General features: G+C 46.7%; 2 protein-coding genes across 23 annotated transcripts in view; one reads left to right on the plus strand and one right to left on the minus strand.

Moving 5' to 3' along the window:
• The window catches only part of SFI1 (SFI1 centrin binding protein), a 122235-nt gene extending 102430 nt beyond the window's left edge, over window positions 1-19805 (minus strand). For 16 of the 22 annotated variants that reach the window (XR_001884854.1, XR_001884856.1, XR_001884855.1 and 13 more), the window contains exons 1-2: window positions 11092-11631; window positions 3946-4067 (exon numbers count right to left, since the gene is read on the minus strand). Coding sequence is in view for 19 of the 22 variants with exons in the window: in XM_017868956.1 (XP_017724445.1) it covers window positions 3946-3983 (38 nt within the window). In the remaining 3 variants the exon portion in view is untranslated. Of the gene's footprint in view, window positions 1-3945; window positions 4068-11091; window positions 11632-19665 lie in introns of those variants that run through there. The other 6 variants (XM_017868972.1, XM_017868963.1, XM_017868958.1 and 3 more) reach the window with 3 other exon arrangements.
• The window catches only part of EIF4ENIF1 (eukaryotic translation initiation factor 4E nuclear import factor 1), a 58758-nt gene continuing 53778 nt past the window's right edge, over window positions 19710-24689 (plus strand). Inside the window, 1 exon segment of the mRNA XM_017868973.1 lies at window positions 19710-19826. Within this exon segment, the coding sequence (XP_017724462.1) occupies window positions 19731-19826 (96 nt within the window). The 5' untranslated portion in view covers window positions 19710-19730.

Genomic DNA, 24689 nt, shown 5'->3' on the forward strand with positions numbered 1-24689 from the left:
TTTTTTTTTTAAGACAGAGTCTCGCTCTGCCCCCAGGCTGGAGTGCAGTGGCCGGATCTCAGCTCACTGCAAGCTCGGCCTCCCGGGTTCACGCCACTCTCCTGCCTCAGCCTCCCAAGTAGCTGGGACTACAGGCGCCCGCCACCTCGCCCAGCTAATTTTTTTGTATTTTTAGTAGAGACGGGGTTTCACCGTGTTAGCCAGTATGGTCTCGATCTCCTGACCTCGTGATTCGCCTGTCTCGGCCTCCCAAAGTGCTGGGATTACAGGCTTGAGCCACCGCGCCCAGCCTAATCTATTTCTTTACCTGGGTTACGGTTACATTGTTTGTTTCAAAATGGTATCTTAAATGATACATTTTCCCATACCTTTCTGAATCTGCATATTTAACATCTAAGGCCGGGGCTCGGTGGCTCACACCTGTAATCCCAGCACTTTGGGAGGCTAAGACAGGTGGATCACTTGAGGCCAGGAGTTCAAGACCAGCCTGACCAACATGGCGAAGCTCCTTCTCTACTAATACAAAAAAATTACCTGGGCGTGGGGACATGTACCTATAACCCCAGTTACTCTAGAGGTTAAGGCAGGAGAATCACTTGAACCCGGGAGGCAGAGGCTTCAGTGAGCCAAGATCACGCCACTCCTGGGCGACAGAGCCAGACTCTGTCACAAACAAACAAAAAAAAACTTAAAGGAAATACATTCCCTTCTTAGCCTCTCCAACCTAAAGCAGCAGGGTATTTGAAGAAACCAGGCTGAGGCAGGAGAATTGCTTGAACCGGGAGGCAGAGGTTGCAGTGAGCTGAGATCACGCCACTGCACTCCAGCCTGAGCAACAGAGCAAAACTCCATCTCAAAACAAACAAACAAACAAACAAAAAAAGAAACCATGCCAGAGTTAGAGGCCACAGAGCTTCATACTAAGGCCATCGTTAATTTGCTTGAGAAGATGAAATAAGGCAGGCCTAAAGAGTACTCTGTGGCCCATGTAGTAAACACTGTCAGGGTGCTGGTTCCGCTTACGAGGACTCCTTCTCTGAGAAGGTCTGTCAACAAGGGCAGGATCTCAGTAGCTATGCTTGAACTCAATGACCTTCCTCCTAGTCCTAGTTGATTACACCTGGGGGAAAACCAGACCCTTGCTGGATCAACCAAATTCATTCTCCCAAGACGAAATTTTGGAGCACAAAGATGGCACTGCTCAGGAAGAAGGGTCCATAATATCTACTGAATAGATCCTCAAACAGTTCTCACTCCCACTTTGCCCAAGACCCAGTGGATTCTGTAAGAAACTTCTGTATATTCGTCGCACCCTAAGCTGCAAGCTACAGGAACCCAATTCAAATTAGTTTAAGAAAAAAAAAAGCGTAACAGTAAGGGTCCCTCAGCAAAACTGACAAGTCTTTACCTAGATCAACCAATGAGAAAAGAGAGAAGACACAGATCAGCAAAATTAGGAACGAAAGAGAGGACATTACCACTGACCTTTTACAAATTAAAATAATTATAAGGGCATACAATTAACTCTATGCTAACAAATTGGACAACATAAATGAAATGGAAAAATTTCAAAAAAATTACCAAAATTAACTCAGGAAGAAACAGAGTTGGGTTCAGTGGCTCATGCCTGTAATCCCAGTACTTTGGGAGGCCGAGGCAGGTGGGTCATTTGAGGTCACGAGTTCAAGACGAGCCTGACCAACATGGTGAAACCCCGTCTCTACTAACAATACAAATATTAGCTGGATGTGGTGGTGCATGCCTGTAGTCCCAGCTACTCGGGAGGCTGAGGCAGGAGAATTGCTTGAACCAGGGAAGCAGAGGTTGCAGTGAGCCGAGATCATACCACTGTACTCCAGCCTGGGTGACAAGAGTGTCATCTCAAAAAACAAACAAAAAGAATAAATAGAAACCTAATAAATCTCTAACAAGTAAAAAAATTAAATGAATAATTAAAATTTTTCCTACAAAGAGGCCAGGCTTGGTAGCTCACACTCGTAATCCCAGCATTTTGGGAGGCTGAGGCAGCAAGATTGCTTGAGCCCGGGAGTTAGAAACTGCACTGAGCTGTGATCAAGCCACTGTACTCCAGCCCATGCAACAGAGCAAGATCCTGTCTCTAAAATAAATAAATACTTTTTCCTACAAAAAAAAAAAGCACAGATAGTTTCAGTGATTAATTCTATCAAATGTTTTAAAAGAAATAATAGGCCGAGCACTATGGCTCAACACCTGTAATCCCAGCACTTTGGGAGGCGGAGGTGGGCAGATAACCCGAGGTCAGGAGTTCGAGACCAGCCTGGCTAACATGATGAAGAATCGCTTGAACCAGGGTGGCAGAGATTGCAGTGAGCCGAGACTGTACCACTGCACTCCAGCCTGGGCAAAAGAGCGAGACTCCATCTCAAAAATAAATAAATAAATATCGTAATAATGCTCTACAAACTCTTCCAGAAAAAAGGAACACTTCCAAATTCATTGAGACCAGTATCACCATGATACCAAAGACAAAGATATTACCACAACGAAAAAAAAAGACCAACAGACCTCGTGACTATAGACATAAAAATCCTGAAAAAATAGTAGCAAACCAAATCCGACAACACACAAAAACCATTGTGATGGTTAATATTAAGTGTCAACTTGACTGAATTGAAGGATGCAAACTATTGTTTCTGGGTGTATCTGGGTGTTGCCAAAAGAGATTAACATTTGAGTCAGTGGACTAGAGAGAAAGACCCATCCACAACGTGAGTAGGCACCATCCAATGGCTGCCAGCACCACATGGAAAAGCAGGCAGAAAGTAGGATAAGCTGACTTGCTAAGTCTTCTGGCCTGCATCTTTCTCCCATGCTGGATGTTCCCTGTCCTCAAACATCAGACTCCAAGTTCTTTGGCTGTTGGGTTCTTAGACTTACACCAATGGTTTACCAGGGGCTCACAAGCCTTTGGCCACAGACTGAAGAGTGCACTGTTGGCTTCCCTGCTTTTGAGGTTTTGGGACTCGGACTGAGCCACTACTGGCTTCCTCGCTCCTCAACTTGCAGACTGCCTATCACGGCACTTCACCTTGTGATTGTGTGCGTCAATTCTCCTTAATAAACTCCCTTTCACATATATATATATCCTATTCATTCTATCCCTCTAGAGGACCCTGACTATTACAACTATATGCCATATAAACACTATGACCAAGTGGGATTTATCCCAGGAATGCAAGGCTAGTTTAACATTCAAAAATCAATTTATGTAATGCATCCTATTAATAAAGAACAAAAACCACATGATTATCTCAATAAATGTACAAAACCATGTGACAAAATCCAGTAACATTAATGATAAAACCTACGAAAAGTCACAATAGATGACATATTAAAAATAGGATAATTTGAAGATGGTATATTCACCAACTTGTGGGTATAGAGGAACCACAAGGAACAGTGCAGGAACCTGAAGCTAGTAGAAGCTAAGGTGGTACTACCTCTAGGCCCAAAGAGATGAGGGGAGGGAACAATTACCAAAACCTAGAAAGGGACAGTTATACAGAGTCTGCCACAATATAAGGTGCCGAGAGCTTCAGTGGAGAGATACAGCCAACTGAAGGTAAAAGTCTGAAAGCAACCATGATCAAAAGCAGAAGACACAAGAGCCAGCCAACCTTGATGATATAACTTCAAAGCTCAGGAGAGTAATATTCACTTCTGCTCAGAATCAAATTTTAATGATTGATATTTCCATGCACTCAGAATGTTTTTTGACTGTAACATAATGTACGAAATGTGTATTATCTTACAGATGAAAAATTCAAAATATCAATGATAAAAAAAACTTACCCATAGTTACTACCTCACTCGTAATTTATAATTTTTTCATACACAAAATGTTTACAGTTTTATATGAACCATAATTCCAGTTGTATTTTTTTCTCAAGTCCCATCACTCACCTGGAATCAACCTTCTTCTCCATTCTCTGCTTAATCATTTTTTGATGGAAATTGTGGCTTGATATACACTTCTCAGTGAGCAGATTCTTCTTGAATCAAAGTATTTTATCTTCTCCTTCTAACTACAAAAGAAAGGGGAATAAAAGAGAGAGAAAATTATTTGCAGCCTCTCAGGAGCCACACTTCTGAACAGTTACATGCCAGCTCCTAGTCTCCTGCCCTCCTTAATTCAACACTAGATGAACATGGGCTAGGTCTCTGACTTATAATACTATATTTAAATTACTTTTTTTTTTTTTTTTTTTTGAGACAAAGTCTTGCTCTATCACCCAGGCTGGAGTGCAGAGGCACGATCTCGGCTCACTGCAACCTCCACCTCCTGGGCTCAAGTGATTCTCCTGCCTCAACCTCTCAAGTAGCTGGGATTACAGGCACCTGCCACCACATCCGGCTAATTTTTGTATTTTCAGTAGAGACAGGATTCCACCATATTGGCCAGGCTGGTCTCAAATTCCTAACCTCAAGTGATCCACCCACCTCGGCCTCCCAAAGTGCTAAAATTACAGTGGTGAGCCACCACACCCAACCTCATTGTGGCTTTGATTTGCATTTCTCTAATGATGAGTGATACTGAGCTTTTTTTCATGTTTGTTCACCGTATGTATGTCTTCTTTTGAAAAGTGTCTGTTCGTGTGCTTTGCCTACTTCTTAATGGGGTTGTTTTTATCTCATAATGTTGTAAATGCTAGATGTTAGACCTTTGTCAGATGGATAGAGTGCAAAAATTTTCTCCCATTCTGTAGGTTGTCTGTTTACTCTGATGATAGTTTCTTTTGCTGTGCAGAAGTGCTTTAGTTTAATTGGAAATTAAACTAAATTTGTAAATTTTTGATTCTGTTGCAATTGCTTCTGGCATCTTCGTCATGAAATCTTTGCCTGTGCCTGTGTCTTGAATGGTATTGCCTAGATTTTCTTCTAAGGTTTGTATAGTTTTGGGTTTTAAGTTTAAGTCTTTAATCCATCTTGCGTTGGTTTTTGTATGGCGTAAGGAAGGGGTCCAGTTTCTATATTTGCATATGCATAGCCAGTTCTTCCAGCACCTGTTACTAAATAGGGACTCCTTTCCCCATTGCTGGTTTTGGTCAGATCTGTCAAAGATTAGATGGTTGCAGATGTTCGGTCTTATTTCTGGGTTCTCTATTCGGTTCTATAAGTCTATGTTTCTGTTTTTGCACCAGTATCGTTCTCTTAACCATTCTCTTTTTGCTACTGTAACGTTGTAGCACAGCTTGAAGTTGGATAGCAAAGTAGTTTTTTCTAATTCTGTGAAGAATGTCAATGGTAATTAATGGTAATAGCATTGAACCTGAAAATTGCTTTGGGCATATAGCCATTTTCATGATTGATTTTTCCTATCCATGAGCATGGAATGTTTTTCCATTTGTTTGTGTCACCTCGGATTTCTTTGAGCAGCGGTTTGTAGCTCTACTTGAAAAGGTCTTTCACTTCCCTTGTTAGCTGTATTCCTAGGTATTTTATTATTTTTGTGGCAACTGTGAATAGAAATTCATTCATATTTGGTTCTCTGCTCGCCTGTTGTTGGTGTATAGGAGTGTTTGCAATTTTTGCACATTGATCTGTATCCTGAAGCTTTGCTGAGGCTGGTTATCAGCTTAAGAAGCTTTCGGGCTGAGACAATGGGGTTTTCTAGATATAGAATCATGTCATCTGCAAAATGTTATTTTCTAATTAAGGAAACTGAGAGGAGAGCGAGCCACACTCAAAAGGTGTGCCTGGTTCTTTCTTTGGGTCTAGATGCTTCAGCACCTTCAAATTCCCTTCACAAAAACACCAGTGGAGGCCAAGATTTCTTGTTTTCTTCAGATTAATTTTATGGTTATCAGTGTTACCGTGTATAGTTTTCATTTTCTTTGTTTTTTTAAAGACAGAATTTCTGGCCAGGCACAGAGGCTCACGCCTGTAATCCCAGCCCTTTGGGAGGCTGAGGCAGGCAGATCACCTAAAGTCAGGAGTTCAAGACCAGCCTGCCCAACATGGGGAAATCCCGTCTCTATTAAAAATACAAAAGTTAGCCAGGCATGGTGGTGGGCACCTGCAAACCCAGCTACTCATGAGGTTGAGGCAGGAGAATCACTTGAACCCATGACGCAGAGGTTGCAGTGAACCGAGATTGTGCCACTGCATTGCAGCTTGGGCGACAGAGCAAGACTGTCTCAGAAAAAAAAAAAAAAAAGACAGGATTTCCCTCTGTCGCCCAGGCTGGAGCGCAGCAGTGCTATCACAGCTCACTGCAGCCTCCACCTCCTCAGGCTCAGGTGAGCCTCCCGCCTCAGCCTCCCAAAGGGTTAGGATTGCAGGCATGAGCCACCATGCCTAGCCTTTTTTCTTTCTCACGCTGTCATCCAGGGTCTCATGCTATTATCCAGGCTGAAGTACTGTGGCACCATCACGGCTCACTGCAGCCTCAACCTCCCATGCTCAAGCAGTCTTCCCACCACAGTCTCCCAAGTAGCTGGGACCACAGGTATGTGCCACCATGCTCAGCTTATTTTTTATTATTTGTAGAGACAGGGCCTTGCTATATTGCCCAGGCTGGTCTCAAACTCCTGAGCTCAACCGATCTATCCACCTTAGCCTCCCAAAGTGCCTTTTGTTGTGTATAGAGATAGGGTCTCACTCTGTCACTCAGGCTGGAGTGCAGTGGTGTGGTCACAGCTGACTATAATCTCAAACTCCCGGGCTCAAGCAATTCTCCTGTCTCGGTCTCCCATAGCTGGCACTACAGACAGGCACCACTGCACCTTGCCTAGTTTTCTTTTTTTTTTTTTGAGACAGTCTCACTCTGTTGGCCAGGCTGGAATGCAGAGGTGCAATCTAGGCTCACTGCAACCTCCACTTCCCGGGTTCAATCGATTCTCCTGCTTCAGCCTCCCATGTAGCTGGGATTACAGACATGCACCACCACAGCGGGCTACTTTTTGTATTTTTAGTAGAGATGAGGTTTCACCAGGCTGGTCTTAAAACTCCTGACCTTAAGTGATTTGTCTGCCTCGGCCTCCCAAAGTTCTGGGATTATAGGTCTGAGCCACTGCACCTGAGCCCATTTCTCATTTTCAATTAGTGATGATTTCTATCAAAAATATTCATTAGGAACTGAATACATTACGACATAGTTTTAATTTTTTTGTTTGTTTGTTTTAGTGCCAGGAATAGTAGTGTTGTGTGTTGAATTGTGTTTCCCCAAAAAAGATTTGCTGAGATCCTAACCCCTGCTACTTGTGAATGTGACCTTATTTGAAAACAGGGTCTTTGCAGAAGTAATTAAGATGTAAGTTACGATGAGGTCACATGGGAGTAGGGTGGGCCCATTAATCCAAAATGATCTGTCTTTCTTAAAAGAGAAGAGATACACATAAAGAAACAGATACACATAAAGAGGAGAATGCAATGTGATGACAGAGGCACTGATTAGAGTGATGTATCTACAGGAATTGCCAAAGATTGCTGGCAACATCAGAAACTAAGAGCAAGGCATGGAACAGATCCTCCCCTGGGCCTTCAGGGAGAGGATGAGACCTTGATTTCAGACTTCTAGCCTCTAAAACTGTGAAAGAATCAACTTCTATTAGTTTTAAGCCACCTGGTTTGTGGTACTTTGTTACAGCAGCCCTAGGAAACTAATACAAGTAGTAAGACAGAAGAGTAAGATTTAAGTAATGGTGGAGGCAAGCTAACAGGGTGAACGCATCCTATGTTGAGTAACTGTGATGCATTTACGAGATGTTTCATTCTACAAGAATGAAGTCACCCTTATAATCAAGGTCACGTATTTCAATGACAATCAGACAAGGAATTAGCCAGTTTATCCATACAAAACGAACAATCCTTACTTACATCAAACCAATGTCCTAGATTTTCTGATACCACACTCCAAGTAACAGAGGTCATCATAAATGACTATTTCTACAAATAAATCAAATAGGAGTATTCAAATAGTGACTTTTGATGAAATACTGCTATAATCAATGTGGCTCTGCCTTGGGTTTCTGTCATAATGATTCTGTGGAATGTCCTTCGTGGTCAAGGACCCCCTTTGTTATACACTCATACCAGCATTCTACCTATTTGTACATGTCTGCCTTCCCCACTAAAATATAAATTCCATGAAAACAGGAATCATATCTGATCTTCTCTCCACTGTATCTCCGGTCTCTAAAACAATGTCTGTAACCTCACAGATAAAATACACATATAGTGGAAAAACTAGGACACAGGTTTGCTTTCAATAAGGACATGTATGAATATAAACTTGCTTATAAGTTGGAATATACATAACGATAATCAAATACAAAACATGGCCGAGGACGGTGGCGAACGCCTATAATCCCAGAACTTTGGGAGGCTGAGGCAGGTGGATCACCCGAGGTCAGGAGTTTGTGACCAGCCTGACTAACAGGTGAAACCCCATCTCTACCTAAAAAAAAAAAAAAACAGGTCTGGTGGCAAATGCCTGTAATCCAAGCTACTTGGGAGGCTGAAACAAGAACTCGTACCTGGGAGGCGGAGGTTACAGTGAGCCAAGATCACACCACTGTACTCCAGCCTGGGCAACAAGAACGAAACTCTATCTCAAAAAAAAAAAGTCTAAGAAAAACTAACATTATTAGGTGTTGACTCCCAGTTAAACATGTAGATTGACCTTCTAAAGTGATAGTAAAGAATACAAAGGAACAAAACCGTAAGGTTAAAGAGATGAGAGATGAGAGAAGAGATTACAGGACACCAGGGATTTTCACAGTTTTACAAGGAAAATGAAGTGGCCTAACAGGTTTGAGGAAATGAAAAACTTTGATTTGAGGTAGATACCAAAGGAAAGCGGGCTACACAGTATTCCAATCCTGTCAGACAGGGTATTCAGGCCCCTTCTGCTGTCCTGCTTCCAACATTCTGGTAGCTAGATGGTACCTCTCAGGCAGGAGACTGGAAAAGTCTTCTCAAAAAACACTAAAAACTAACAGATCTCCAGATTCTGAAACATGTGCTTTACTCTCCATCAATGAAAAAGCAGACTTGTCGGCCGGGCGCGGTGGCTCAAGCCTGTAATCCCAGCACTTTGGGAGGCCGAGACGGGCGGATCACGAGGTCAGGAGATCGAGACCATCCTGGCTAACACGTTGAAACCCCGTCTCTACTAAAAAATACAAAAAAAAACTAGCCGGGCGAGGTGGCGGGCGCCTATAGTCCCAGCTACTCGGGAGGCTGAGGCAGGAGAATGGCGTAAACCCGGGAGGCGGAGCTTGCAGTGAGCTGAGATCCGGCCACTGCACTCCAGCCTGGACGACAGAGCGAGACTCTGTCTCAAAAAAAAAAAAAAAAAAAAAAAGAAAAGCAGACTTGCCCCTAGATTACCCTAAAGTGAAGCCCAGGAACTCCGCAGTCTTGCTCAGACACTAGGAGCTTCCAACTAATTTCTCAGTTACACATTTTTTTTTTGAGACGGAGTCTCACGTTGTTGCCCAGACTGGAGTGCAGTGGCTCAATCACGGCTCACTGCAACCTCTGCATCCTGGGTTCAAGCGATTCTTCTGTCTCAGCCTCCTGAGTACCATCACACCTGGCTAATTTTTTGTATTTTTGGTAGAGGAGGTTTCACCACGTTGGCCAGACTGGTCTTGAACTCCTGACCTCAAGTTATCTGCCCGCCTCAGCCTCCCAAAGTGCTGGGATTACAGGAATGAACCGCTGCCCCTGGCCAGCTTACAACTTTTCTTCTGAAGCTTCCTCATCTCTCCCAGTCCTCACAGAATTGAAGAGAATTAGGGTCTTGCTCGAAATTAGGTTTTGGTTTAAGAAAACTTTGTGGCTAGTTTGATCTTCTATCCAGACTACTAAAAGTTTCTCCGTATCAGCAATAAGGCTGTTTAGCTTTCTTATCCCTGGTGTGTTCCCTGGAGTAGCACTTTTAATTTGCTTCAACAACTTTTTCTTTGTATTCACAACTCGGCTGTTTGGTACAAGAGGCCTAGCTTTCACATTATTTCAGCTTTTGATGTGCCTCCTTCACTAAGCTTAGTCATTTCGAGCTTTTGATACGAAGTGAGAGACATGAAACCCTTCCTTTCACTTGAACACTTAGGGGTCACTGTGGGGCTATTAATTGGCCTAATTTCAATATTGTTGCCTCTCAGGCTACAAGGAGGACCGAGAGGGAGGAAAGAAACAGGGAACTGGCAGGTAGGTGGGGCAGTCAGACACAACACTTAAGTTTACTGTTTTATACCAGTGAGGTTCATGGCGACCTAAAACAATTGCAATAATAACATCAAAGATCACTGATCACAGATCACTGTAACGGTATACCTGAAATAAAAAGTTTGAAATATAGCGATAGTTACCAAAGTGTGAGTGATAGGAAGTGGGCACATGCTGTTGAAAAACTAGTTGTTCGGTGCAGAACTACTTGCTACAAACTTTCAATTTGTAAAAAACACAATACCTATTAAGTGCAATAAAGCAAGGTATGGCTGTACTCAAGTCCCTCGCATCATTCATTCAACAAATATTTACAACACACCTACACAGCAGTTAGAAAACCTGAACAGCCTCCCATAAAATAAAAACATGCACCCACCTCCCACGCGGGGAAGGCTTCAAGGTTTGTTTACTGCGTTACCCTCTGCGGGCTCGGTGGGGGAAGGTCGCCCATACACCAGCCCTTCCGCTCTCCTGGGCCACTTAGCCGGGAGAAGGAAACCCCTCATTTGGATCCGCGCACGCTAAGAAGCATTGCGTAGACTCGAGCACTGGCCAGGAGCGCACTAGACGCCTGGGAGGATGCGGTGCCCCCGGGGCGCAGGACAAGAAACCGAGGAGACGCGGTGGGAGAGGATAGCGGGAGAGGATGGCAGGCTCCGGGCCCCGTCCTGCGCCCTCTTGTCGCACTTCCTCCATTCCCGCACCACAGACCCGCAGGTAGGCAACATCACCTGCACTTTTAGGGGAGGAAGCGGAGGCTCGCACGGATTTCACCGGGCTCGGAGGGACCCGACTGAGCTCCCTGCCGGACTCACTGCCAGAGAGGCCGAGCCCATAAGAGGGTGGGGACGTTAGGGTCGGGCCTCGTACCTGGGGAAGCCGAGCCATCGGGCCTGACGCTGGGAGAAAACCCGACGGGAGAGGGGGGTCCGAGACCTGCTTCTTAACTCCCGCGCTGCCCACGCCAGCCTCAGCGCTTCGCGCGCTTCTAGACGCCAGTCTCGCGCCGGGCCAGCCCTTGTCTCCACGGCGACGCGGCACGGCGCGCACTAGGACCACCCCACCCAGACCCCGGGGCTTGCGCAGCCTCAGTCGGGTGGGTGGCGCACGTCCGGTCGCTTTTGCAGCAGCGGCAATGAGAGTCGGTTCCGAGGGGCGTGGGGAATGCACCGTCTGGGCATCCCCACTGAGGGTCTTTGGCTCGCTAGCTTCGCTCTGAGCTCAGGTTACTACTGCTCTTCTTAGACGAGAGAAGTGGGAGGCATTCCGAGGCGGAACCCCGAGTTAACGCCGCCCGCGGTCGCGCACTAAGGATGAGGTTCCAGTTGGGAGGTGGCTGCGAAGGAAAGTATTCCCTCCCTCACTTCCGGGCTCGTGCGTGACCCTCTTTGGCTTTTGGTTCACAGGGAATGGAAACCGGAACCCGTGGAGTATGACCTGCCCATGCGTGGACCCGGCAGATTGCTACAACTTGCACTTAGAGGGGAGAGGTCCCATGGCCCCCGAATTAGAAATCCCAGGCTCATCTCTTTTTTTAACCCTTCATTTGAAAATGTAATTAATAAGCACTCCTTTTTGCTATTTTTTTAATTTGGGCCGATCCTAATAAAATAGGAGTGGGAGGGGTAAGTGGGACTTTTGAAATACTTTTTTACTGTGCTTTGTAAAACATGTGAAAGCACGTGAGATTCCTGGTGCAGAGACTAAAAGCAGTAGTTATTTAAATACTTGAAAGATTTTACGCTAAAAACATGAGGAAAATTAACTTGTTGGGTGTCTCGGGGTTAGAATCACAAGTAATTTGTATTTTTGCCCTATTTTCTACATGCTAATTTTTGCAATTAAAACATTAATTATTTATTTATTTATTTAGAGGAGGAGTCTCCCTCTGTTGCCCAGGCTGCAGTGCAGTGGCATGATCTGGGCTTACTTCCACCTTCACCTCCCGGGTTCAATCGTTTCTCCTGCCTCAGCCTCCCAGGCGCACGCCACCACGCCCGGCTAGTTTTTTTTGTTTGTTTTTTTTTTTTTTTTTTTTTTTTTAGAGAGACAGGTTTCACTATGATGGCCGGGTGAGTCTCGAACTCCTGACCTCAAGTGATCCGCCCGCCTCAGCCTCCCAAAGTGCTAGGATTACAGGCGTGAGCCACCGCACCTGGCCCTAAGGCGGATCACTTGAGGTCAGGAGTTCGAGACCAGCCTGGCCAATATGGTGAAACTACGTCGCTACTAAAAATAAAAAAATAAAAATTAGCCGGCCGTGGTAGTCCCAGCTACTGGGGAGGCTTAGGCAGGAGAATCGCTTGAAGTCAGGAGGCAGAGGTTGCAGTGGGCTGCGATAGTGCCATTGCACTCCAGCCTGGGCAACAAGAGCAAAACTCTGTCTCAAAAACAAACAAACATATTTTAAAAGGAGTTCTACTTTACCAGACATCAATGCCAGTGTTTTAGGGACAACTTTTATCTGAAGTTAATGTGGCCAAGTAGTTTTAAAATAATTTAGTAAGCTTCAAGGTTGTAATTAAAAGTATAGCTAACATATTCACTGTAATTTAGCCTAAGTACTTACATAATTATGTAGATTTATATAAATTACATATTTAGGATAAGTCAATAAGCATTCTTTCTAGATGATTTGAGCTAATTTCCTAATGCTTTCTTCCTGTCATAGGCATTTACCATCCTCAGCTTTGACAAATTTAGGAGGGATGAAAGGCATTTCCATTTTGAATTACAATGAAAATAATTAGTCTTGTCAGAAAAGATTAGAAGATAACAGTATATAATAATAGCTAGGATAAGGACATCTTAGAGGCTGGGCACGGTGGCTCACACCTGTAATCTGAACATTTTGGAACGCCGAGCCAGGAGAATTGCCTGAGCCCAGTAGTTCAAGACCAGCCTGAGCAACAGAGTGAGACCCCCCCGCAATCTCTACAAAATATAAAAAATTTGACCAGGCGCGGTGGCTCACGCCTGTAATTCCAGGACTTTGAGAGGCCAAGGTGGGCGATCACTTGAGGTCAGGAGTTTGAGACCAGCCTGGCCGACGTGGTAAAACCCCATCTCTACTACTAAAAATACAAAAATTAGCCAGGCGTGGAGGCACAACCCTGTAATCCCAGCTACTTGGGAGGTTGGGGCAGAAGAATCGCTTGAACCTGGTGGGGACGGTTGCAGTAAGCCAAGATCCCGCCACTGCACTCCAGCCTGGGTGACAGAACAAGACTCTGTCTTGAAACAAACAGAAAAACTAAGGGTTACCCTTGGAGCAAGAAAAACTGAGTAGGAAAAAGCCCATTTAGAGAGGTGCAATCCAGCCTTCTGTGATGAGGCTGCTGAAAGGTCATGGCCTGGCATTAAGCTCTCACAGGTGCTCTCATAATTTCTGGGTTTCTAGTATTTTCTTTCTTCTTTTCTTTTCCTTTTTTTTTTTTTTTGAGACAAGTTTCACTTTTGTCCCTCAGGCTGGAGTGCAGTGGCGCGATCTCAGCTCACTGCAACCTCCACCTCCTGGGTTCAAGCGATTCTCCTGTTTCAGCCTCCCAAGTAGCTGGGATTACAGGCATGTGCCACCACGCCCAGCTAATTTTGTATTTTTAGGAGAGACGGGGTTTTGTCATGTTGGCCAGGCTGGTATAGAATTCCTGATCTCAAGTGATCCTCCCACCTCAGCCTCCCAAAGTGCTGGGATTATAGGCATGAGCCACCATGCCCGGTCAGTTTCTAGTATTTTCATTTGCTTCTCTGCTGTTCTTGGACTAATTTCCCCGACTGGCTGAACCTTTGAGACCCCCTTATGCCAAACTTTGGGCCAACAATTTGGACCTAAACCAAGATCTTACACACACTTAGTAAATAACTAAAATAATTTCTCTCTCAAAGAGCTTTCCCAAGCTGATATTTGAAAATTGGTGGCCGGGCGCGGTGGCTCAAGCCTGTAATCCCAGCACTTTGGGAGGCCGAGACGGGCAGATCACGAGGTCAGGAGATCGAGACCATCCTGGCTAACACGGTGAAACCCCGTCTCTACTAAAATACAAAAAAAAACTAGCCGGGCGAGGTGGCGGCGCCTGTAGTCCCAGCTACTCGGGAGGCTGAGGCAGGAGAATGGCATGAACCCGGGAGGCGGAGCTTGCAGTGAGCTGAGATCTGGCCACTGTACTCCAGCCTGGGTGACAGAGTGAGACTCCGTCTCAAAAAAAAAAAAAAAAAAAAAAAAAAAAGAAAATTGGTTATTAGTTGCAGAAGGGGGCATTTAGAATTACAAATTATTGGCCTGGCACGATGGCTCACACCTGTAATCCCATCACTTTGGGAGGCCGAGGTGGGGAAATCACATGAGGTCAGGAGTTAAGACCAGCCTGGCCAACATGGTGCAACCCCATCTCTACTAAAAATACAAAAGTTAGCTGGGTGTGGTGGCACAGGCCTGTGGTCCCAGCTTCTTGGGAGGCTGAGGCATGAGAATTCCTTGAACTCAGGAGGCGGAGGTTGAGTGAGCCGAGATTGTGCCACTGCACTCTAGCCTGGGGGACAGAGCAAAACTCGGTCTCAAAAAATTACAAATTACAGACCGGGTGCCGTGGCTCACGCCTGTAATCACAGCACTTTGGGAGACTGAGGCGGGCAGATCACGAAGTCAGGAAATCGAGACCATCCTGGCTAACGCAGTGAAACCCTGGCTCTACTAAAAATACAAAAAATTAGCCGGGCGTGGTGGTGGGCGCCTGTAGTCCCAGCTATTCGGGAGGCTGAGGCAGGAGAATGGCCTTAGCCCGGGAGGCAGAGCTTTCTGTGAGCCAAGATTACACCACTGCACTCCAGGCTGGATGACAAAGCGAGACTCCCTCAAAAAAAAAAAAAAAGTTTCAGGCTGGGCATGGTGGCTCATGCCTGTAATCCCAGCACTTTGGGAGGCTGAGGTGGGTGTATCACGAAGTCAGGAGTTTGAGACCAGCCTGACCAACATGGTGAAACTCTTGTCTCTACTAAAAATTAGCTGGGTGTGGTGGCACGCGCCTGTAATCCCAGTTACTCAGAAGGCTGAGGCAGGAGAATCTCTTGAACCCGGGAGGCAGAGGTTGCAGTGAGCTGAGATCATGCCATTGCACTCCAGCCTGGGCGATGCAGGGAGACTCCTTCATAAATAAATAAGTAAATAAATAAATAAATAAATAATCCTGCCAAGGAGAGTAACATTCAAAAGCTACAATGAAACAAGAATTTGCAATTTGCAAGCATCTAATTTTTGCCAGGCACAGGTGAAATAAGTTTATGGAAGCCTCCCTTAGATTATTACCTTTTTTCCTAGGTAACAAGTGAGACTTTGAGAGGTAAGAAATGAGTTGAGGCCAAGGTTCTACAAGACATTAAAGGAGCCTAAGTAGGATAGACCAGAGGGCTCAGGATATTAGTTCCAGCTATCAAATCATGACAGCTGCAATGCCCTGGGCACTGATTTCATGTATGGCTTGTGGTAGTTTAAAACATGCCTACACATTCCTTGACATTCCTCCCATATAGAGATGGAGTCTAAGTTCCTTTGCCTTGAATATAGGGTAGCCGTGCTGACTCTAAGGAACAGAATGTGGCACGTGGCAGAACTGATTCCAAGGCTAGGTTAGGAAAGGCAATACAGCAACTATCGTCTGGTTTTCTTATTCATTCTCTGAACACTTGCCCTTAGAATCCAGTCATCATGTTTCAAGGAAGCTCAGGCCACAGGGAGAGGCCATGTCTAAGTGTTCCAGGGACAGCTCTAGGGGTCCCAGGTCCTAGCTGACCGCCACCATCAACCACCAGACATGTAAGCTTTTAGGGGACCCTAGGCCCCATCCTTTGGGCTGCCCCCACTGGTGCTGAATGGATCAGAAACCAGCTGGCCCAGCAGGAACCAGCCCATTTTGCAGATTTGAGAGCAAAATATACATAATTCGTTTTAAGTCACTGAATTCTGGGGTGGTTTGTTACACAATAGTAAGTAACCAGAAACCCATAATTTCTGGATTTTTAGTATTTTCTTTTTCAAGAAAGGTCAGGTCTGGCGGCTCATGCCTGTAATCCCAGTGCTTTTGGAGGCTGAGGCAGGAGGATTGCTTGAGGCCAGGAATTCGAGACCAGCCTGAGCAACATAGCAAGATCCCGTCTCTGCAAAAATTCGTTAAAAATTAGCTGGGTGTAGTGGCAGGAGCCTGTAGTTCCCGCTACTTGGGAGGCTGAGGCTGGAGCAGTGAGCTATGATTGTGCTATTGCTCTCCAGTCTGGATGACAGAGCAAGACTCCATTCTCCCCCAAAATAAAATAACCAGAGCAGTGGTTTTAATGTTATCTTTAATTCCCTGTACAAGCCTGAAAAGTAGGTATACTGCGATCCCTTTCTGAAAAATGAGGAAAGGGAGATCCAGGTGATGAAATGCCTGGCTCAGGTTTCACACTAATTGGCAGGGTCAGGATTTAGCAGCTTCAAAGAAAGCGCCTTCTCCACTACTCCGGGGAGTCTCTAAGACACTAAAGGGGATTAGACCTGTTTCCCACAGCTTTAGGAAGAATTTGGATTCCAAAAACAGCTTGATTTTAAAATCATAAAACACCTGCTGTATTATCACCTACAACATGTCTCTGTATAGGCTTAAAAAGGCTCAGCAGCTTTATGGGTTATATAAGGCTTTACCCACCTTATTCTGTTTAATCTTAACTGCCCCATGAGCAGGTTATATCATCTTTCCAATTTCACAGGTAAAACTAAGGATAGATAGACTAACTCTCCATAGCCTGTAGGAGGTGGCAGAAATGAGAATGCAAACTCGGGCCTGATTTGCATGTTTCCCTCTGCCTCGTGCCTGCAAAAAAATAGTTGGTAAGAAACACACTTTATTCAGTAATATAATACAAACGAAAAGAAAAAGGTTTCTGGCGGGGAGCCGCGGTGGCTCAAGCCTGTAATCCCAGACATTTTGGGAGGCCGGAGACGGGCGGATCACGAGGTCAGATCGAGCGCATCCTGGCTAACAGCGGTGAAACCGGACCGTCTCTACTAAAAAAATCACAAAAAAAAAAAAAAAAAAAAAAAAAAAAAAAAAAAAAACACTAGCCGGGCGACGGTGGCGTGCCGCCCTGTGGTTCCGAAAAAAACAGCTAATCTCGGGAGGCGGAGGCAGGAGAATGGGCGTGAACGCCAGAAAAGGGCCGGAGCTTGCAGCGAGTCTGAGATCCGGCCCACTGGCCTCCAGCCCGGGCTTACAGAGGGCGAGACCTTCAAAACGTCTCAAAAAAAAAAAAAAAAGAAAGAAAAAGGTTTTCTGTTGCCAAGATTCACAAGGGAGCCGAGTTAGTGGTCACTCACTGCTTAATACCCTAATTTCACAAGTGAAGAAAGTGAAGTTCCAACAAAATAGGCCTCTTGGAAGAAATGTAGACGTCGCTGTCCTTTAACGAGGAAAATTGCGTTCTCCTTCGCGCCTATGTATCCCTTCACACCAACGCTGCGAGTATCACAGGGCAGAAATGGGTGCTTGTGGTATTCCTGCACATAGGACCTCCTCCCCAGGACGGCAGTTACCCGCACTGCTCACATATTTGCATTTCTGTGGCCCCCTGTCAGCCGAGTCTGCACTACGTGGTAAGCGCTTGACATTCGCGGTCTCGTTTCCCCAACTCCACTCGCACTTCCCCTTTCCGTGCAGGCTAAGGACAGATTCAGGTTACGTGAGGGAAAGAACATTTCAATGAATTTGTCAGTCGCCTTTATCTCTATCAAAGCCAATCGTGACAAGTTTGTCTATTAATGCAGCAATCAGTACTGTCGCATAAGCCTCATAGATTTAGAGAGGCCATTTTAGAAACACGACCGAAACTCTGCGAAGTCAGCTTTGCCCAAGATCACGCCACTCGCACAACAGCTGAGGTTCGAACCCGCACTGGGAAGGCTCGGAGGACCCCAATCTATCTCAAATTCCCCACTGCCGAAGCCCCACGGTTCTCTGCCGATGCGAACCGTGCAAATACAGGGGTGGTCGCGCCACACGCCGCTCTAGCCGCCAGCCCAGGCCCATCCCGCCGCCGCCTCCCCGGGAGAGTGTCGTGCCGCGAGTCTCGGGTCCCAAGTGCCACCCGCTCTGCCCCGCAGTGCTCGTGGGAACGCGGTGGCGGCGGCCTCGGGGCTGTCCACGGCGACCGCCTGCGCGCACGGGAGCGGGCTTCTGCTGTCCCCGCCGCGACCTCCTCCTCGCCGCCACCGCCTCCCCACCGCCCGGCCCGCGCAGGGGCTGGCGTCTGGGGGGCGCGCGGCGATACTTCTTTTCCGCCCGGCACCGCAGCAGCCACCTCACATCCGGGCGCGCGGCGGGGAAGGCGGCGCCGGGGCCCGGGTGCGTGGAGGGAGTTATTAAGGGGGAGGGGGCCGAAAAGGAGGGGCGGAGGGCCGGGCTGCAGTTACGGCGGCTGAAGAGAGACAGCCCGAGCGGGTCGGGGTGGGGGCGCGAGAGCGAAGGCTGCGGGGAGCGGCGCTGTGACCGGCGCGGGCGGCTGGGAGGGGAGCGGCGACCGAAGCAAAGGGCCGCCGAGCGGCGGAGGCACCGAGTAAGGGCCAGCGGCGGTGGCGGCTGGGTCCGGGGCACCGCGCGCCGGTGCTCGCGGGTGTAGAAGGGGCGCGGGCTCATTGCTCCCGGGGTCGCGTGCGTGAGCAGAGGGTGAGCAGAAGCGCGAGGCCCGCAAGGCGGCCGGCGGGTAGCCGGCGGGCTGGCTGGGGGTGGGGGGGTACCGAGCCGCCGGGCTGGGGAGGACGGCTGCGGGCCTGCGCCAGTTCCAGCTCGAAGCGCCCGGGCCGGGAGATTCGGCCTCCCTGCTCCCTGCGGCCGGCCGCCGCTCAGTGAGTACCGTCCCCGCCCTTCCTCCAAAGGAGGCCGCTGGGCCCGGGCCTGCGTGAGGGGCTGCGGGTTGGGGTCGCGGCCCGGGGAAGCCAAGTTTCGGAGCTGAAGCCGGTGCTCGCTCTTTCCTTGCCATCGGCGCCCCTGACATGGCCACAGGTGCGGCTCGCCGGGCGAGGGGCGCTCGGGCCCCGTCCCCAGTCCCTGATCCCCGGATAACAAGGGGCAGCTGGCGCCGTCCATAGGCAAGTGACAGGCACTTTACAACAGACTTCGCGGGTTCCCAGCCCAACCAGTCTACCTGCCCCCAGTCCTGGAAACTTCCCCACCAGTCTTGAAAGATACCCCTGGGTGGCAGCTCCTAATCTTGGTTTCTCTTTGTGTTAAAGCACCTTCTGCTTTTTACCGTGTTGATGCTTAGGATACTAGGAGAGATAACTGAGTACCAACGATTCTATCTCCGAGTTCTAATTTATAGCATAATTTTGGGGTGGGGACTTATTTTTAACGCTAGCTGTTTTAAGAGATTAAAACGTTTCAGCCTCTGAAGAAACAGCCAAGATTTCTGAAAACTTACTGTTCTCGGTGACAATTTTGTGCCGATTTATCTTCCAGGTGCAGAGCATTGTAGACCAAGGAGCCATGGATAGGAGAAGTGTGGGTGAAACAGAAAATGGAGATGCTTTCCTTGACCTGAAGAAGCCACCTGCCTCCAAATGCCCCCATCGCTATACAAAAGTAGGGTTTGCCACTAATGAAATAGTGTTTCTTTTTAGGTGGGGAAGTTAGTAACATTGTATAACCATTTAATTCCTATTAAGTGGTAATCTCATTCTGACTCACTACATGGACTAAATATTAACTAAATTTAGTAGAGCATTACTTTGAACATTTTTCTGCAAGTGCAGATACCTAGAGTTTAAGCTGGAATTTGCTTTGAGAGGCTTTTAGGTGAAGGGAATGTAGGCTTAGATTTTTTTTAAATTGCAGATCAGGCCGGGCGCGGTGGCTCAAGCCTGTAATCCCAGCACTTTGGGAGGCCGAGATGGGCGGATCACGAGGTCAGGAGATCGAGACCATCCTGGCTAACATGGTGAAACCCCGTCTCTACTAAAAAATACAAAAAACTAGCCGGCGTGGTGGCGGGCGCCTGTAGTCCCAGCTACTCGGGAGGCTGAGGCAGGAGAATGGCGTAAACCCGGGAGGCAGAGCTTGCAGTGAGCTGAGATCCGGCCACTGCACTCCAGCCTGGGCGATAGAGCGAGACTCCGTCTCAAAAATAAATAAATAAATAAATAAAAAATAAATTGCAGATCAGTATACTTTGTAAGTTCTGTAACAGCTATGTCATTGGTATGTTATTGATTTACATACTGTACTGTGAGGATTAAAGCTCTAGGATGTGCCACAAAATTAGTGTCCTCTGTATTGATGTTTCCTTAAGAGGCAGACTCCCCATAGGAATGCTTTTGAGTGTGCTTGGTGGGGTAACTGGATTTTTCAATCCTATTTTTTTACTTTCTATTACAAATTGGATATGGACTCAAAAAAGTAAGGCTTAGTCATATTTCCCCTAGCTGAAAACTGGAGATGCTTAAACTGCTTGTCCAGATAACTGCTTTTTGGGGGAGAGAGGAAGTCATATTTATTAAAGATCTTGCTTCAGTACATGTCTTGTTGGCTACTGAATGTTTCTGAAGAAGTTGACAGGACTCAAATTGTAAATTCATTTCTCGGTCCCTAAAATATATCAGGCTGGTTCCCATAAAACTTGCTTCACAGTGTTGAAGTAGTTGGGACATTGACGACAAGAACGGTTATATCCTAATTGGGCCCACATCCATATATCCTTAGTATGGACTTTTTTTTAAATTTAATTTAATTTATTTATTTATTTTTTGCACGCAACAGGGCCTCATTCTGTCGCCCAGGCTGGAGTGCAGTGGTGCGATCATGGCTCACTGCAGCCTGGACCTCCCGGGCTCAAGCCATCCTCCCGTCTCAGTCTCCCGAGTAGCTGGGACCACAGGCGTACACCACTACGCTCGGCTAGTTTTTGTATTTTTTATAGAGATGGGAATTCGCCATGTTGCCCAGGCAAACTCCTGGGCTCAAGCAATCTGCCCACCTTGGCCTCCCAAAGTGTTGGGATTACAGGGGTGAGCCACTGTGCCAGGCCTCAGTCATGGCTCTAACATGGCTAATTGTCCCTGGCTTCCTGGGATACTGACTGGTTAATGCTTTAAAGCCAGCCGTCGTTTATGTACTGGTACACTACTCTTACCTACTTGATAAAGTATCAAATGCTGTCAAATTAATATTCATTTTCAGCACTGAAGAAAACTGCTGTAAGAGAAATGTTTTCAGGTGTAAAGCGTTCTTGGTTGATTGCTGTCTTAGGATGGTCTGTTTTGGCATGACAGCATGTGAGCTGATAGAAAACTTTTTCCACATTCAGATTTGGTCTTCCCAAATATATTTCTCTCAAACCTGAGAGTGTTTAGAGTAGTGTTTCACAACTTAGATTCATTTCTTTTTTTTTTTTTTTTTTTTTTTTGAGACGGAGTCTCGCTCTGCCGCCCAGACTGGAGTGCAATGGCCGGATCTCAGCTCACTGCAAGCCCCGCCTCCCGGGTTTACGCCATTCTCCTGCCTCAGCCTCCCGAGTAGCTGGGACTACAGGCGCCCGCCACATCGCCCGGCTAGTTTTTTTGTATTTTTTAGTAGAGACGGGGTTTCACTGTGTTAGCCAGGATGGTCTCGATCTCCTGACCTCGTGATCCGCCCGTCTCGGCCTCCCAAAGTGCTGGGATTACAGGCTTGAGCCACCGCGACCGGCCTTAGATTCATTTCTTGAAATGGTGACAGGTGAATTCTGAATGCAGAAAAGCCATCAAATGAAGTGAAATGTAAATCTTCCAGTACTTATTTTTTTATTTTTGTTTTTATTTTTTGAGATGGAGTTTCACTCTTGTTGCCCAGGCTGGAGTGCAATGGCACGATCTCGGATCCCCACAACCTCCCCCTCCTGGGTTCAAGCGATTCTCCTGCCTTACCCTCCCGAGTAGCTGGGACTACAGGCATGCGCCACCATGCCCAGCTAATTTTTGTAGTTTTGGTAGAGACGGGATCTTGCCATGTTGGCCAGGCTCATCTCAAAATCCTGACCTCAAGTGATTCATCTGCCTCAGCCTCCCAAAGTGCTGGGAGTACAGGTGTGAGCCACTGCGCCCGGCCCCCTTCCACTACTTTTGTTTTCTTTTCTATTTTTTTTTTGAGCCATAGTCTCGTTCTGTCGCCCAGACTGGAGTGTAGTGGCGTGATCTTGGCTCACTGCAACCTCTGCTTCCCTGGTTCAAGTGATTCTCCTGCCTCAGCCTCCCAAGTAGCTGGGACTACAGGCACACGCTGCCACACCCAGCTAATTTTGTTTTTGTATTTTTATTTATTTATTTATTTATTTATTTATTTATTTATTTATTTATTTTTGAGATGGAGTTTTGTTCTTGTCGCCCAGGCTGGAGTGCAGTGGTGCTATCTCAGCTTACTGCAACCTCCGCCTCTGGGGTTCAAGTGATTCTGCTGCCTCAGCCTCCCAAGTAGCTGGGATTACAGGCATGCGCTACCACGCCGAGCTAATTTTTGTATTTTTAGTGGTGATGGCTTTTTGCCATGTTGGCCAGGCTGGTCTTGAACTCCTGACCTCAGATGATCCAACCGCCTCAGCCCCCCAAAATGCTGGAATTACTGGTGTGAGCCACTGTGCCTGGCCTATCTTTTTTATTTTTTATTTTTAGTAGGGACGGTTTCACTGTGTTGCTGGTGTCAAACTGCTGAGCTCAGGTGATCACCCACCTCGGCCTCCCAAAGTGCTGTGATTATCGGTGTGAGCCACCGAGCCCGGCCCCTTCCAGTACTTTATTATTATTATTATTATTATTATTGAGATGGAATTTCGCTCCTGCTGCTCAGGCTGGAGTGCAATGGAGCGATCTCGGCTCACTGCAACCTCCGCCTCCCAGGTTCAAGTGATTCTCCTGCCTCAGCCTCCCGAGTAGCTGGGATTACAGGCATGTACCACCATGCCCGCCTAATTTTGTATTTTTAGTAGAGACAAGATTTCTCCATGTTGGTCAGTCTGGTCTCGAACTCCTGACCTCAAGTGATCCACCTGCTTCGGCCTCCCAAAGTGCTGGGATCATAGGTGTGAGCCACTGCACCCAGCCTTTCCAGTACTTTTTGAACTAAAGTTCTGACTGGTTGTCTACTGGTAGAGTCCAGGCAGAGAGGCTTTTGAATCACTTTCACACACTGATCAGAGGTTAACATGTATATTTCGGCCGGGCGCGGTGGCTCACGCCTGTAATCCCAACACTTTGGGAGGCTGAGGCGGGCGGATCACGAGGTCAGGAGATCGAGACCACGGTGAAACCCCGTATCTACTAAAAATACAAAAAATTAGCCGGGCGCAGTAGTGGGCGCCTGTAGTCCCAGCTACTCAGGAGGCTGAGGCAGGAGAATGGCGTGAACCCAGGAGGCGAAGCTTGCAGTGAGCTGAGAACGCGCCACTGCACTCCAGCCTGGGGGACAGAGCGAGACTCCATCTCAAAAAAAAAAAAATGTATATTTCATCTTTGTGTATGTTTTATCTTTATGCTTAAGTCATTTTTAGGAAGATAATTTCTCTTAGGGTAGGACTTGTGTTTCTTTGCAGTAAAGATTAAGAACCTCAGTATTGTCCATTTTTGATAGTCCAACCGCAGAATTCTGTCATACTTAGATAAATGTGCCTTGAAGAACTGGTTAAAAGCATTTTTTAGCTTAATGACAGTGGAGCTTAGATTTAAGTCTTTTCTACCAAATTAATTGGAAATAGGTTTACTTTCTACTCTTAAGAGGATTTAGTTAATAACAATTTTAGGATAGTGTTTAGGCAGTGTTAGGGTAGTGCTTTCATGTTTTTCAACACTCTAGTAATTTTATGCGGGACTTGGGGATAACGAAGTCTTCTCCCTTTAAAGAGAGGTTGAAATGATTATATGTTACTAGCACTGTAATAAATATGTTAGTTCCACAACTGGAATAATATTCAAACTATCCTTCTTCCTTTTCTATATACTGAGATCAAACTACTGGAATAAATAGACTAATAATGTTTCTGCCACTTCAAGTTCATGGGCTAGATCTGGAAGCAGTAGAGGGAAACTGTTCTCATTGGTGATTTTGAGGTGGAGTTTCGCTCTTGTTGCCCAGGCTGGAGTGCAATGGCGCGATCTTGGCTCACGGCAACCTCCGTCCCCCAGGTTCAACCTATTCTCTTGCCTCACCCTGCTGAGTAGCTGGGATTACAGGCATGTGCCACCACGCCCAGCTAATTTTTGTATTTTTTTTTTTTTTGAGACGGAGTCTCGCTCTGTCGCCCAGGCTGGAGTGCTGTGGCCAGATCTCAGCTCACTGCAAGCTCCGCCTCCCGAGTTCACGCCATTCTCCTGCCTCAGCCTCCCCAGTAGCTGGGACTACAGGCGCCGCCACCTCGCCTGGCTAGTTTTTTTTTTTTTTTGTAGTTTTAGTAGAGACGGGGTTTCACCATGTTAGCCAGGA

Source organism: Rhinopithecus bieti, unplaced genomic scaffold, assembly GCF_001698545.2.
Source record: "Rhinopithecus bieti isolate Rb0 unplaced genomic scaffold, ASM169854v2 scaffold_4666, whole genome shotgun sequence".
Lineage (NCBI taxonomy): Eukaryota > Metazoa > Chordata > Mammalia > Primates > Cercopithecidae > Rhinopithecus > Rhinopithecus bieti.